At 45.0% G+C, this 15,277-nt stretch overlaps 1 protein-coding gene across 16 annotated transcripts in view; it reads right to left on the bottom strand.

Annotated features, from left to right (window-relative positions):
* Positions 1 to 15,277, bottom strand: part of PTPRT (protein tyrosine phosphatase receptor type T) — a 1,106,784-nt gene that overhangs the window by 585,092 nt on the left and 506,415 nt on the right. For all 16 annotated transcript variants that reach the window (XM_084776217.1, XM_084776209.1, XM_084776218.1 and 13 more), the window contains exon 7: positions 2,881 to 3,174. In XM_084776217.1, the coding sequence (XP_084632343.1) occupies positions 2,881 to 3,174 (294 nt within the window). The remainder of the gene's footprint in view (positions 1 to 2,880; positions 3,175 to 15,277) is intronic.

Here is a 15,277-nt window from a genome sequence, read left to right as displayed (position 1 = left end):
CTCCAAAGGCTCCATCTCCTAACCATCTCGTGGGGACCTAGATTTCAATGTAATACCTGAGGTAAACAAAAGTGTCTAGTCATTAGCAATACTGATGCTCCTGGTCCAGAGACCTCACACTGAGAAAGATTGCTCTGGATGCCTCTACAGACACTGCTGTTTGCTTGCTGACCCTGCCTGACTCTGCAAAGCACACTATTTCAATGCCCAAGCTTCATGTTTAAATCTTATCCCTTTTTCTATCTTTCTAGAATCTTTACCCAGTCTGTGAATTCCTCTGGGCAGAAATTATACTTTCCACTCTCTGCACTCTCTCATTTTCTGTTTTGCAAAATAATGAGTACATTTCCAGTGTGATTAATAATAGAATAGGGAAGGGGGAGAAAACTCCAAATACCAATGGTAATAAAGAGCATCTACAAATGGCCACCAGCCCTGGATTCTCTTAAAAATTAATTATGAAGCAAAGAACATTCTGCCATCAGTGATGATGGGGAAAAGATTGTTTTCTTTATGACACAATTTTTAGAATGTAGGTTATTTGAGATTTAAGTCTAACTTGCTCAAACACCAACATTTCTGAAAATATAATACCACAAACAACATTTCAACTCAAAAATTTTATAGTGATAGTCAGGCCATTGTATCTGTTACATGTAAAATCCATTATAAAGCCGTGGCAACTGTTTGCAATAGGTTATAAATTTTTATTGAGATGATCATCTCACGATTGAATTTCTAACTGCATTATATGATCATGAGGAAATAAGTCCACGGGGGCTCTGAAAGTGCTTTGAATATCATTTCTAAAGATCAAAAACCCCTCCAAACCCTGACATTTACCTTGGGGAAAAAGAGAAGTCCCGTCAACTGGTTCAAATCAATTATTTTTATGGATGACTGTTACATTGCAGAGTTGAGGTAAGGTATCACCTGGCTTAATAATGAGCCCTTACGTCCTTTGAAAGCAGGCAGCCTCATAACCAGGTTTCAGTGAGGAATCTTACCAAAGACCTGTTTGGAAAAAATCATTGGGAAAATGGACTCCCTCTTCATCACAGTGGCTCAATAACTGCCAAAGAAGCAGGTCTGGCGCATGTGATCCTTGGCCTCTACACCCTCAGGTGCGCACTTCTGACACACTTGAGAGTGGCTGCTCTCAATTCGGCTCTAACACTCAAATTGGTTCACAAACAACTGGATACTCAAGTTTGTTCCAACACAATTGATCTATGAGGGCACAATGTAAGCACAGAGCAAATGTTACATCTGCTTATATGTGACTGCGCTCACAGGAGCTATAAATGAAGTACAAAACCCGAGCCATATGCACGCATGCACACATTCACACAAGCATACACATGCATGCACTCATGCACATGCTCACATATAGGAGCACACACCCACACTCACACACATAACCCCCTCCAATAGCTGGCGGTTCCTGTCCAAGTATTTCAGATGGCTTCTTCCTGCTTTCCAGGACTCACAGGCTGCAACCTGTACCTTATAAAAGCAATATTGAGCTTTTCTTGAGGTATTTGCTATCTATATTACAGTGTTTTGCAGGTTCTGGCCCACTTGTTGTCTAAAGTTGCGCTCTGATGCCTATGTGTCATTAAGGATGTGAGGAGTGCCTCTACCCCCACTTATCTCCTAAGCTCTATGGTCTTTATCCACAATACACCAAAGGGCTACGATGTTAGGGCACAGCTTTCAAGTTATAACAGGCCTGATACAACATACTCAGCTGTACCCCATGTTTCTGCACTTATGGGTTCTTTTCTCCCACCTCAGAAACATCTTTGGCTATTTTTCCCTCTGAAGTCCATGCTAGATGTTTCACTAAGCCCCACACCATAGCTGTAGAGCGGCCCTGAGCTCAGTATAGCAGTGGCACACATCTCTCTCTTTGTCATGGTGTAACCAAAGACCCAGAGCTCTGTAGCCAGAAAACCAGAGTGTAGAACCTGGCTGCACCACCGGCCAATTCAGTGAACTTGATTAAGGTAAGAAAGTACTGAGTCTCTCTCCCTTTGTGTATACATGGAATAAAAGTCCTTGCAGGGCATGGCAATTGAGGGTGATAAGAAGATGATGTGAGTTTTAGAGAAATGAACACCAGTCTCCTTTAATTACATGAGTTCCACTCAGAGATACAATCTTAGCCAACAGGCAACAGCCCGAAGGCCTATGGGATATAGTTGTATGCAGAGAACCCTCACGGTCACACCCACAGCAGGAACATCTGGGAAACAGCTGGAGCCAGAAACCCACAGCTGAAGTAGAATCCAGGGGCCCCCAGAGAGACTGTGCTAAGTCAGACTCTTAGGCAGAAACCAAGATCGCCCAAGAAGATATAGAGTCAGGAGGTTCTGAAGGACAAAAGCAATTTAGGATTCAGTTCGGAGACACTGTCAGAGTCAGGAAGTTGTAAAGATTGTGGCTGGCGGTAGGATCTCCTCAGAGACAACCAGGAATCACCAGGGCAACAGTCAGATCCAGGGGTCACAGGCCAAACAAACTATACATATTAAATACACAAACCAAACCAGAAGCCTGCAGGGATGAGAACTGAGGGGTAGAGTCGGAGGCAGGCTCCCTCAGATACACAGAACCAAGACCCCTCAAAGACATGCAATGGCACTGGGATTCCTCACAATGACGGACCTGGTGCCCCATCAGAAATACTATCAATACCATGAGAACCTCCATGAATTGACCAAAGGCAGAAGGTTCTTAGAATCACAGCCAGAGCCGAGTGCCTTTCCATAAAAGGAAGCAGATTTACACCCGAGAAACCAGGAAAGGCCCGTGCCCAAAAAGGCAGGAGGAGGGCCAGTCAGCAGAACAGCACAGGGTCTGAAGGGATGTCCTTACCGGCACACTTGGTCCTGGTGGTGAGGGGAGGTCCGGGTGGTCCTGTGCCCCCCTCGCCTGGTCGTGTGAGCAGCACTCGGATCTCGTACTCCACGTCAGGGTCCAGATGCCAGAGCTTGTAGTTGGGAGAGTCCACGATGTGGGTCTCGGCCCAGGTACCCGTGGTGGTGCGGTATTCTACCTCCTTCAGAATGATGGGGCCGTCCCCAATAATGGAGTTGGCGTTTGGCTTAATCCACAGGTAGGTGGCCCCCACCGCCAGCAGTTCTGGGGGAGCGATGGGCGTGGGAGGCTCTGTAAGAGAGCAAGCAAGCAAAGACATTTCAGTCTTAGGTTGTTTACAAAGTAGAATCTAAGCATGTAAGGAAAAGTGGCCAAACTCAACAAAACCATAGAGGGCTGTCAAGATGGCTGAGCAGGTAAGGAAGCTTGCTACCCACCATGACATCCTAAGATGGGTCTGCAGGACCCACATGGTGGAAGAAAAGAACTGACTCCTGAAAGTTGTCCCTGACCTCCACTTGCAGTATGTGACACATTTGAGTGTGTGTGTATGTGTGTGTGTGTGTGTGTGTGTGTGTGTGTGTGTGTGTGTGTGTGTGTGTTTTCCCATTTAGTCTTACTTGTGTGAATATGTGTTAAGGATGACTGGTTGAGATTGCATCACCTGTCAGGAGTTGGTTCTCCCTTGTTTAGTAGCCATTGGCTGCCTGATTGTAGTTCTTCATTTAGGGGTGGAGTCTTGTGAGATTTTTTTCTCTCATCCATGCTGGCCTATCATCTGGTATTGTCATTATGTGGGTATTGATTTAGGGGACCACATTACTGAGATATCATGAGCGCAGCTTTCTAAATATAGAAGACACTGTGTCTCATAACAGATGCCCTCATCCTGTGGCTCTTACAACCTTTCACCTCCTTTTCCATGATCTACTCTAAGCCTTAGTTATGTTATGGGTAGATTTACCAACTGGGCTGGACACCCATGGTCTGTTGTTCTCTGCACTTTATCGATTGTGGGTGTGCTGATTTGTTTCATGTCAACTTGACATAAGCTAGGGTCATCAGAGAGGAAGGATCTTCAATTTAAAAAAAATGTCTCCCCAAAAGTCAGGTGACAACAGGTAAGCCTGAAGGGCATTTTCTTAATTAATGTTGGCTGTGGGAGGGCCCAGTCCATTTTGAGCAGGGCCAATCCCTGACTGGTGGTCCTGAGTTCTATAAGAAAACACACTGAGCAAGCCACAAGAGCAAGCCAGGAAGCAGCATCCCTCTATGGCCTCTGCATCAGCTCCTGCCTCCAGGTTCCTGTCATGTTTGAGTTCTTGTCTTGACTTTCTTCATTGATGAACTACGGTGTGGAAGTGTGAGGCAAATAAGCCCTTTCCTCCCAACTTGCTTTGGTCATGGTGTTTCATGACAGCAATAGTAACGGATCATCTCCATCTGCCGCAAAAAGAATTTCCTTTGATAGGGTGTGAGAGCTAAATGTAGCAGTGGGCATAAAAATAAGTCTGTAGAATAGAGTTAGGCACTACACTGGTCTAGAAGTTGTAGCTGTAGGAGTGTAGCAGCTTCTCCTCTAGAGTTCATGATCTCATCTGCCATGGGTAGCTGGATAGGTTTACAATACCAGCCATAAAGTCCCTCTTATAAGGACCCAACAGACAACTGATGGCTAATCCCAAGATATCACTGACACTGTTGCACCACTGGGGACATTTTGGCAGGTTGGCCATTGTCATGGTTAGTAGGTAGCTCTGTGAAACTGTTGATAGATTTCCTACCAAGGCAGCTTACATAGAACCTTTGGATGTGATGAGAACTAGTCATCAGGATGAGGCTTTCAGTTGGTTCCACCACAGATGCTGGTAGGAACACAGATAGGGAAAGGATGATGCAACTAGAATGTGGCTTCTCCATGGCCCTGACAGGTCCCTGCCAGCAGAGTGTCCTTGGCCAGCAGGAGCCCAGCACGAATGAAAGGCCAAAGGACAGGTTGCAATGAGTTACCTAGTTACCTGCTAACTGATATATGTGGCACCTTACTTAGACAATATATACTTAACCAAAGAGGCCCAACCAAACTCCAGAGCAGTGCAAGTGGGATGAAGAAACCCACAACTCCATGCAGGGTCTCCATATGTAGGCCAGGCTCCTTATGTAGCCCAGGCTGGCCTCAAATGACAGATTCTCTTGCCTTATCCATCCAAATTTAGGGATTACAGGCCATTTGTTTCTTTTAAGATTTTTTTCTCAGGATTCATTTTATTTCCTGGAAAATATTTTACCTGGAGCTTGAGAGGAACTGAGGGGGATCTGATGCCTTCTTCTAACATCCAGGGACATCAGGCATACAAGTGTTACACAAACACACGCTCAGTTTAAACATCCGTACACATAAAATAAAATGAATAAATCTTTTAAAATTTAAGTATTTTGTTTAATATTCATGCATGCATGTTATTTTCATAAGACTTGCACCAGAGCAACCAAAATCCCATCGTGGATGTGAGAGAAACCCATAGATGTGGGAGGAGCCCATAGGTGAGGGAGGAGCCCATAGATGAGGGAGGAGTTCATAGATATGGGAGGAGCTCATATATGAGGGAGGAGCCCATGGATGTGGGAGGAGCTCACAGATGTGGGAGGAGCTCATGGATATGGGAGAAACCCATAGATGTAGGAGAAACCCATAGGTATGGGAGGAGCCCATGGATGTGGGAGGAGCCCATAGATGAGGGAGGAGCTCATAGATATGGGAGGAGCTTATAGATGTGGGAGAAATCCATAGATGTGGGAGGAGCTCATGGATATGGGAGGAGCCCACAGATGTGGGAGAAGCCCATAGAGTACTACCCATATCTGAGAGACATGCTATCTACTGGGAGAGGGAGAGTCACTTCTTTCAGGCATGAGGACTCTGAGATGCAACACATAATCCAAAGGATTTATTTTATTTTTGATTGTGCACAAGTGTGTGAGTGTTTACACGTGAGTTCAGGTGCCTGCAGTGTCTAGAAGAAGACATATCAGATCTCTTCGGCTTGGAGTTACAGGAACTTGGTGCTGGGAACTGAACATCAGCTCTCTGCAAGGAAGGACTCTTAACCAGTGAGATCTCTCCAACACACCCATGCCCGTTTTCTTTGTTTGTTTTTGTTTTAAAACAAACTTGGTATGTTCATCACTTTTACCTGTGACAAACACAGAAGTGGAACAACAATCCCAAAGGAAAAACAGGGAAAGCATCTCCTCTCTTAGCAGGCAACAATAATGGCCTTGGAAATGTCTGCATGTTCCAATCCAGTCTTTATTCATACACTTACATCTTTTCCTCTAGTTTCAATGACACATAGGCCAGATGTAGATGTGTTTTTCTTCCCTCACTTTAAGCATCCTAATACTTCCAGTCACATGCTACAAAGGGGCTACTGTCTGTTCTGGGCACTGAATAGCTATCAATTTATGACGGGAATTATTCTCCTATTGTTGGACATATGGGTTGATCTAAGTTGGGCCACGGTAAATAACTCTGCCACAGGCATCTCTATGCAAATGACTTCAGGCCTTCTTGTCTGAGTCTGATATTGTTTTATGACCACAGACCAAAGACCTGTCAAGAGGAATGTACGAGACCTTGAATCCTCCAGCAGAATGGAGAGGTGGTGGGTGAGAAGGTGGGTGGCGCTTTATTTAAGGACACCATGTTGGGGCGAGTCTCTGGCTACGCCGATGAGCAAGCGAAGGCCTGGGTTTAGTTTGGAACTCAAGTAGAGACTTCGGGATAGAGGCTCATTCTGTGTTTTCCTTTTAATTAATTACCTAGCATTAAAGATTCTCCAGAAGCAGGATAATTTGCTATAAAACAGGGGTGGACAATATACTCTCAGTGTGACTCGAAGTACATCTTGAGGGACAGCTTCAGCTAGCCTCTATTACAGTTCGCCATTTGGTCAGAGAAGGGAATTAAGCAGATTAGTCAAGCTAGGCGCTTTTCTTTACAAAGCCATGGAGGTTATTACTCAAGACCTTGTTATCTCAAAGGTGTTTGCAAATTGATTTTGGGATAATTTGTTCCAGGTAGAGAAGTTAAGTTGGCAGGCAGATAATTTCTGGACTCATCCTTTGTGCATTTTAAATATATAGAGCCTCCGATGGCCATTATCAACCCTCAGGAGCTCCCATCAGTCTCCAGTGTGGCCTCAAGGGGGATATTCTGTAGCTCCGTGATGACTCTGCCTAATTCCCTAATATAATTATCCACAGACCGGCTCTGGGCAGGAGGAAGAGCAACCCACTCCGCTGCTGTGGGGGCTGAGCAGTGGCTTCATCAAGTTCGCCCATCGACTTCCTACCATGGTTTACTGCTCTCCTATTTCAGGCATTAGCAGTTTTCAATTTCTGACCACCAGAAAGAAAATACAGTATTAATCTTTCCAAGCATTTGCTCGCTTTGCACGTATTTCTAACGGCAGGTACAAGTACAATCACAAACAACTTCTTGGGTGTATAAATGTCCCCATCTCAAATGGCTCGCAAGTTCACAAGTTCATGTGCAGTCTAGGCATATTCATTATTCATATTCTCTCTCTCTCTCTCTCTCTCTCTCTCTCTCTCTCTCTCTCTCTCTCTCTCTCTCTCTCTCTCTCTCTCTCTCTCTCTCTCTCTCTCTCTCTCTCTCTCCCCCTCTCTCTCTCTTCCCTCCTTCCCTCCCTCCCCTCCATCCCTCCAAAAATAGATCATGTATGTTCACCTGTGTTCCCTGTTTCCTGTATCTGAAGGCATTAGACTTGCTTTTAGTTTTTAATCTGGACTTTTCTCTTTTCAGAGAAATGCTGTTTAAAACTGGTATTATTTAGAAAGCATGCATACAAGTGATAAAGGGAGAAAGAAGCACAGATGAGGGTCAGGGTCGTCTTGTTAACAAACAATATATCATTTTTGAATAAAGAGAAATATTTGCATTGATTCTTATCAATAAACTTTCCAATAAGACTATGCAGAGATGCTCGGGGACTTGGAGGCCAGCTTAGGTGACAGCCTTCCCAAAATCTCAGAAACATTCAGAGGTCATTGAGTCCCCAAGGGCACTATGGATCTTTAAAAAAAAATGGGTAAAGAGAGAGTTCAAGCTGAGGTCCAGATTCCTGTCGGTCCTGTTCTCACTTTATATTTTAGAACTTTATGGAGTTAGCCAAAAGTATCATTAAAGATTGTGTATACCAGCAGTGCTTAACTTTGGGTAAAGCAGAGACCCTAAAAATCTGATAAGAAACTCTAGGTGCTTTTCTGAGAAGTGGACAAAAGTGCATTACCTGGAGTTTTGTGCATTATTTCAGAATATATCCATGAATATATCCGTTAAAGCTAATCCTCCTCCACACCTTAGCCAGATTTAGAATCACACGGGAGATGGGACACACTTCTGGGGGTATCTATCCGAAGCTTTCCAGAGAGGTTTGGCTGAAGGAAGACCTACCCTGAATGTGAGTGATCATGCCATGGCTGGGGTCCTGGGGCGTAGTAAGGACAGAGCGAGGAAAGCACCTAGGCACCCGAATTCCTATGCCTCTACTTCCTGAGGGCAGATGCAACGTGACCAGCTGTCTCACGTCCCCGTCACCAAGTCTTTCCTGTTCTGATAGGCTGAGGCCCATAAACAAAAAGGCAAAATAAACCTTTCACCCCTTTAGTTGTTTTGTTAGGTGTTTAGTCACAAAAACAAAATAAACAAATTAATTAATTAATAACAAAACCTCTGAAGCCCATGTATAAGTCCGTGCATTGAACATAGAGGAAACATCCAGGCGTGGCGGTGCACACCTGTAATCCCAGTGCTGGGGTGGCAGAGGCAAGTATATCTCTGTGAGTTCAAGGCCATCCTGGTCTACAAAGTGAGTCTGGGAATGCCAAGGCTACACAGAGAAACCCTGTCTCATAATAAAACAAAGGAGAGGAAAAGGAGGAAGAGGAGGAAGAGGAGGAGGAGGAGGCGGAAACGTAAAAGAATCTATGGACCAAGCACATGTCCCTATCTTACACTCCTTTGAGACTCCAGACTACCCTTTGTTGCGGGAATAGAGGCTGGAAACACAACCAGGAAAGGGATTACAATTTAGCATTTCCAGTTTCCCAGACTCCCAGGTAAAGACAAGCAGGCAAAGGTTTCTATAGAATAAGGATGAGTCCCATCAACTTGAATACCTTGACCTGCCCTCAAGAAGCAGAGGCATATGAATTCTAGTGATTAATTGCTTTCCTCTCTCAACCCTTGTTAATAAGCCCCATGAGATGCCGAGGGCCTATGAGAGCGATGCACCCAACATACTCATATCTAAAGCACAGAGACAGAAGGCTGACCTGTGACATAGCACATAGACTCGTGCGTGTTCCCAAGGCTAGAAATGGCAGGTCAACTGTTCCATGTGTATCTAGCGCAGAGCAATGAGTTTCAATCCCCCACACTATGTACACTGGATGTAGTGGCCTATATCTATAAGCCCAGGACTCAAGAGGTAGAGGCAGAAGGGTCAGAAGTTTAAGGTCATCTTTATAATGAGTTCAAGACCAGTTCGGGATGCATAAGACCCCATCTTTAAAAAAAGGAAAATGTTTTCAAGCAAGGATTTCACCAGGGTCTGGAGATGAACAACTTGGCAGAGAGACGCTTCCTGTGAGAGAAATCCTGTTTTCTACAAACCTGTGCATCTCACTGCCAATTAACATGGTCTATATGTGGAATCCAGTGGTGAAGATAAACATGGGTACTGTGCCATGGAATTAGAGGGTATCAGGGCTGAGAAAAGCAGCAGTAACAAACTGTGATATGTGTCATACTGCATGGGACAGCCTGTGAGGGATTTATTGGTCAGGTAAAGTCTTGCAGGGAAATTTTAGGGGCGAGGACTACTGTAGTCACACATTCCTGTGGGTCCCCTAAGTCTGTATTACTTGGGCAGAAACCACGCAGAGCCAGTCAGGTCAACAACTAAAACTGTGCATTGTGAAGATTTATTCATACTGGGCGTGGTGCCACACGTCTTTAATACCAGTGCTCAGGAGGCAGAGGCAGGCGGATCTCTATGAGTTCAAGGCCAGCAAGGTCTACAAAGTGAGTCCAGGACAGCCAGGCCTACACTGAGAAAGCCTGTCTCAAAAAAAAAACCAAAACACAAACAAACAAACAAAAAAGATTTATTCATTGACTCAAGCAGTCATTCTACAAACATTCCTGATATGCTGAAGTGTCAGACATGTTGCTTCAGACAATTAAATAATAGAGACAAGAATATTATTACCTCTAGTGGCTGACTGCCTGGAAGAGGTCATCAGGGAAACTCTGGAGTTTGGAAATTTTCTGTACCCTGAATGGGGTTATGTAACTGTCCTAGTTTGCCTTCTATTGCTGTGATAAAGACCATGCCTGAGAGAAACTTGCAGAGGAAAAAAATTATTCCACCTTGAAAGTTCCAGGCATAACTTAGGGCATCAAAGCCAAACCTCAAGGCCGGAACCATGAAGGGGAGCTGCTTCCTGGCTTGCTCCCAGTGGCTCACTCAGCTTGTTCTTTTTTATAGAACCCAGGGCCACCTGCACAGAGATTGTCTGGGTGGCTGGGACCGCCACATCAATCATTAACCAAGAAAATACCCCCCAGAGACATGCCCACAAACCAATCTGATGGAGGCATGTTCCCTCTTTCCAGATGACCCTATCTGTATCAAGTTGACAAAACACTGACCAGCACAGTAACGCCCATCAAAATGAACTTTAAAATACAGCCATCTTTGTGTGTGGAAACGGTATCTTGAAGCCATCTTTGTGTGTGGAAACGGTATCTTGAAGCCATCTTTGTGGGTGGAAACGGTATCTTGAAGTCATCTTTGTGTGTGGAAACGGTATCTTGAGGCCATCTTTGTGTGTGGAAACGGTATCTTGAAGCCATCTTTGTGGGTGGAAACGGTATCTTGAAGCCATCTTTGTGTGTGGAAACGGTATCTTGAGGCCATCTTTGTGTGTGGAAACGGTATCTTGAAGCACTATGAGACACTACACTGACACAGTGACTCAGCTGGTCAAAGTTCTTGCAGCACATGCCTGATGACTTGCGTTCAATCCACAGAATTCAGGTTAAAGGGGCAAATACTCGTGTCTCAGCTCTGAAGTCCCCGAGCTCCTCTGGCAGGATGGGAGCCAGACACAGGAGATCACCTGGGCACTCATGAGCCAGCTCACTTGGAGGTTGCAGCTCAGCAAAGCAGCCGCAGAAGAGACCCTTGTCAATGAGGTGGAGGGGAAAACAGACACCTCAAGTTGTCCTCTGACTTCCATACACGTGAACGCACACGTGTGTGCATGTGTGCATGTGCACACACCCCCCCCCCGCACACACACATACACACACCACGAATATATTTACGAATCACAAACCAAACCAAAATATTACTTATTTTCAGTCAATCACAGGGAGACACATTGCTAAATTTATTTGGAATGAATCCCAAGAGGCTTATATGAGGGAAGGCACAGCATTTAAGAGCAATACCGCTCTTTCTGAAAACCTGAATTTCCATGCCCAGCACTCAGGTTGAGGAGCTTGCAATCACTTGTAACTCCAGCTCCAGGGCTCCTGGCAACTCTGGGTTCTAAACACAAACTGCACTCGTGTGCACATAATCCTACATAGGCATGCACCTGTGCACACATGTGCACATGCGTGCGCACACACACACACACACACACACACACACACACACACACACATACACTTGAAAATAAAACATTAATATTAAAAGGAGGTGAGCCTTCAACCTTATGCCATTTATCTCCAAGCAATTCCACCCTTATGATCAGATCTTGATGCTCTCATCCATTTCTGAGCATTGAGTTGCTCAGACACTGCTTGCTCCCAACCAGAAGCTTTCCTGCATAAAACACAATCAGCGCTGCTCTGATCCCAGCATCCACTATGCAAAGACAAGCGACTGACACCTGATGGCATCCCTGCCCACAAAGTTTGGAACCAAAGCAAGAGGAAGAAAAAAAAAAATCCCTGACTGTTAGGGAGCTGCAGCCTGACTTGGAAAGTGGCCTCAGCTCCCTCTGGTTAGACATCAAAGCCCACCGAGGAAAAGGATGCCGTGAGCCACCCTCGAACCCTGGGCTACAGCTGCCCCCAAGACGCCAAAGCTCTCCTTCGATGTGTAGATGATGGAGTGACCCCTTAATGTAATTCAGCCTGATCCTCAGGCAGCAATCTTCAGACCAATTCTGTCTTTCTTTTCCCTGCTGTGAGCACTTGTAACAGTTTGACTCCCAGAAATTCCTACAGAGAGCAAAAGTGCTTCAAATAGCTGAAGATGGATCAGTGTGTGTGTGTGTGTGTGTGTGTGTGTGTGTGTGTGTGTGTGTGTTGTCTACTTCGAAAAAAATCAAATGTTCTGAAGAAAACGGGATGTCACTAAACGTGCAGAGAACCTTGATATGGTTTAGATACGGGTACCATGGCCTCCAGCATCTGCTATTGCTTTTTTACTCTACCAGAACTATCACTTAACATTTACTACCTGCTCATTTGGTCTTTGGAGTATCCCTCCATGGGCCCAACAGTATGTACACAGGGAGATAAGATGTTGGACTATCATCACTTCCCATACTTTCACAAATGCTATTCATCCATCTGGGGTGCCTTTCTTTTTGCCCTTAACTAAGCCATGTACCCTGTCTGTTTTTAAATCTGCTTTAGAACTACTTTCCCTGTGTGGACCGCTGAGGTTTCTGCAAAGATGCTCAAAGTATCTGTACTGCACTGTAGTAATTGGACAGGCGACTGATGCTTATGCGGGGCTGCTGCGTAAAATAATGCATTGAGGATCAGAAGATGAAGGGGGGCTACCCTGCAGCCTGGGTCCACATCATGTTTGCCCTGCTTCCACTAACCATAGGCACGACCTTATACAGTTCACCTGATCTGTGCGGGTTTTCGTTTTCTCACTGCTGCTTTACGGCATAAGTTGCAGAAATATTTAAATTTTCTAGCTAGCACCACCGGGATTCCTTGTGCATTCGTCAACTCTTCCCTGCCTTTCAGGGTCAGCAGTGGGCCAGCTCTCTCCTCCTCACCCTGGGTGGGGCCTTGCAGTTCCTGAATCCGGTCAGATGATTCCCAACATATCATGGCAATGCGTGCCACTGGAGTTATTCTTTGTCTCTCATCTTGAACTTGCCACCAAGACAGAACACTGAACAAAACAACTTAATGGGAGAGATTTATCTTAGATCAGGATTCTGGATCTGAGGGCATGGGCGAGCAGAGGTACTCCTCTCAAAGTAACAACCAGGGAGTGTGTAGGGTGGGTGGGTTGGTGGGTGGGCGAGCAGAGGTAACTCCTGTCATAGTAATAGCTAGGCAGTGTCAGGAGACAGAAAGAGACAGGGGGAGAGGAGGAATGAGAACATGAATGAAAGGATATTATTGGCTTTCTTCTTCTTGTTTTCCCATATGGGTCCCCAGCCAATATGGATGCCGTCGTTCACACTCAGTGTAGGCCCTCCCTCTGTACTTAAACTTCCCCGGAAATGTGGAAAAGCCCACAAATGCATCCAGAGATGTACATTAATAATGTCTTAAGCATCTCTTGATCCAGGAAAAATCAGCACATGGTGAAAGTTGAATAAGTATTTGATGTCTTAGCTGGGGATGGCAAAAGACACTTATGTATCAGTACTTGGAAGGCTGAGGCAGGAAACACAGTGGGTTCCAGGCTGGTGTGAAGTACATAGTGAAAACCTGTCTACAACAAGGTTAAAAGTGAAGAGTTAAATATGTAAGACTTAGTTAAGTGGCTAGAAAGTATTTAATAAATTCTCTTAAGAGGCACGGTTCGTACAGTGACAAGGAGCAGACATCAGGAGGGACGTTACGGAGAGTCATATGTGCACACCTGTCTAAGGAGTAGAAGAACTTGGAGCAGAACGAGGTCGAGGAGGGAAAACAATATAAGGATCTGTGCCTAGTCTTTCTGTAACTTGTTATGCCGTGTTTGGGTGACATCCCTGGGAGGCCTGCCCTTTTCTGAAAGGAAACAGAAGAGGAATGGATCTGGGGGTGGGGGGAGAGGAGGCTGAGAGGGGGGAACCGGGAGGAGTGGGGGGAGAGGAAAGTGCAGTCAGGATGTAGTGTATGGGAGAAGAATAAATTTTTAAAAACTGGAACAAAACAATATTCAGAAACATGGGTGAAAAAAAAAAAGTCCCGAGTTTTCAGACTGTGAAGAACATGGAGAGATCTAGATAAAGTTAATCATACAGCTTGGGCTTAGGCTCACAGAGGAATATCTTTGAAATGTATGACTAAAGAAAACCCCACATATATAGACAAATATATAGCTATCCACCAAAACAAAACAGAAATGTCTTTTTAAAAAAGATGTCAACCATCACATTGCATCCTTCCTGTTTGAAACACTGAGATATGGAGAAGCCGGAAATGATAATAACTCGGATGACAGCAGTAAGAGTTCATGCAGACTGGACATTCGTAGACACCTGTCAATGTACTTAGGACACTGGTGTTAATTGATTTTATTATCATAGCAACTCTATGGAAAACAACTGGGAAGATCCACTTCTGAAAAGAAGAGTTATCAAGACGAAGGTCAAATAATTTGTCATTCATAGAACCAAGACTGGGACAGAAACACCTGCCTAAAAGGCTTCACTCCCAAGCCGTAATGTAAGGGTAACATTACCACACAGAGAGAGAAGAGGAGTGTTCCTCATTACCGAGAGAGAGAGAGAGAGAGAGAGAGAGAGAGAGAGAGAGAGAGAGAGAAAGAGAGAGAAAAGAAGAAGAAAGAGGAGGAGGAGGAGGAAGGGGAGGAGGAGGGAAGAAGAAGAAGAAGAAGAAGAAGAAGAAGAAGAAGAAGAAGAAGAAGAAGAAGAAGAAGAAGAAGAAGAAGAAGAAGAAGATGAAGAAGAGAAGTGCTCCTCAGAAATGTGCCCAGAATTTCAGAGCCAGAGAAGAGGTTCCTTTTGCACATCCAACAGAAGAGCACTCTCATACACAGAAAAAGCGCCACCCACTGGGCTCCTTAGGGAAAAATGACTTGACAGTTCACATCTTCAGATGACCAATATCATAGTTTCTAGGATGCAGAATTTCAGTATGCCAGCAACCAGTCCCCACGAGAAGGCTAGCAGTTACAAAGCCTTTCACTCTAAGATGAGACCTTAGAAAACAAGATTAAACCCCACATCCTCTCCACAATGCTCAGGGCCCATCACAAAAGAGAAGGGAAGGTAAGGGAGGACCAGAAGCAAACAGGGTCTTCTGGACGAGACAGGCCTACAGCACTCATGAACATACAACAGCTGTGGTTGCCTGCCCACAATC

The sequence above is a fragment of the Acomys minous genome, assembly GCF_964271855.1.
Source record: "Acomys minous genome assembly, chromosome: 3".
Lineage (NCBI taxonomy): Eukaryota > Metazoa > Chordata > Mammalia > Rodentia > Muridae > Acomys > Acomys minous.
This window is presented reverse-complemented; position numbering and strand designations above follow the sequence as displayed.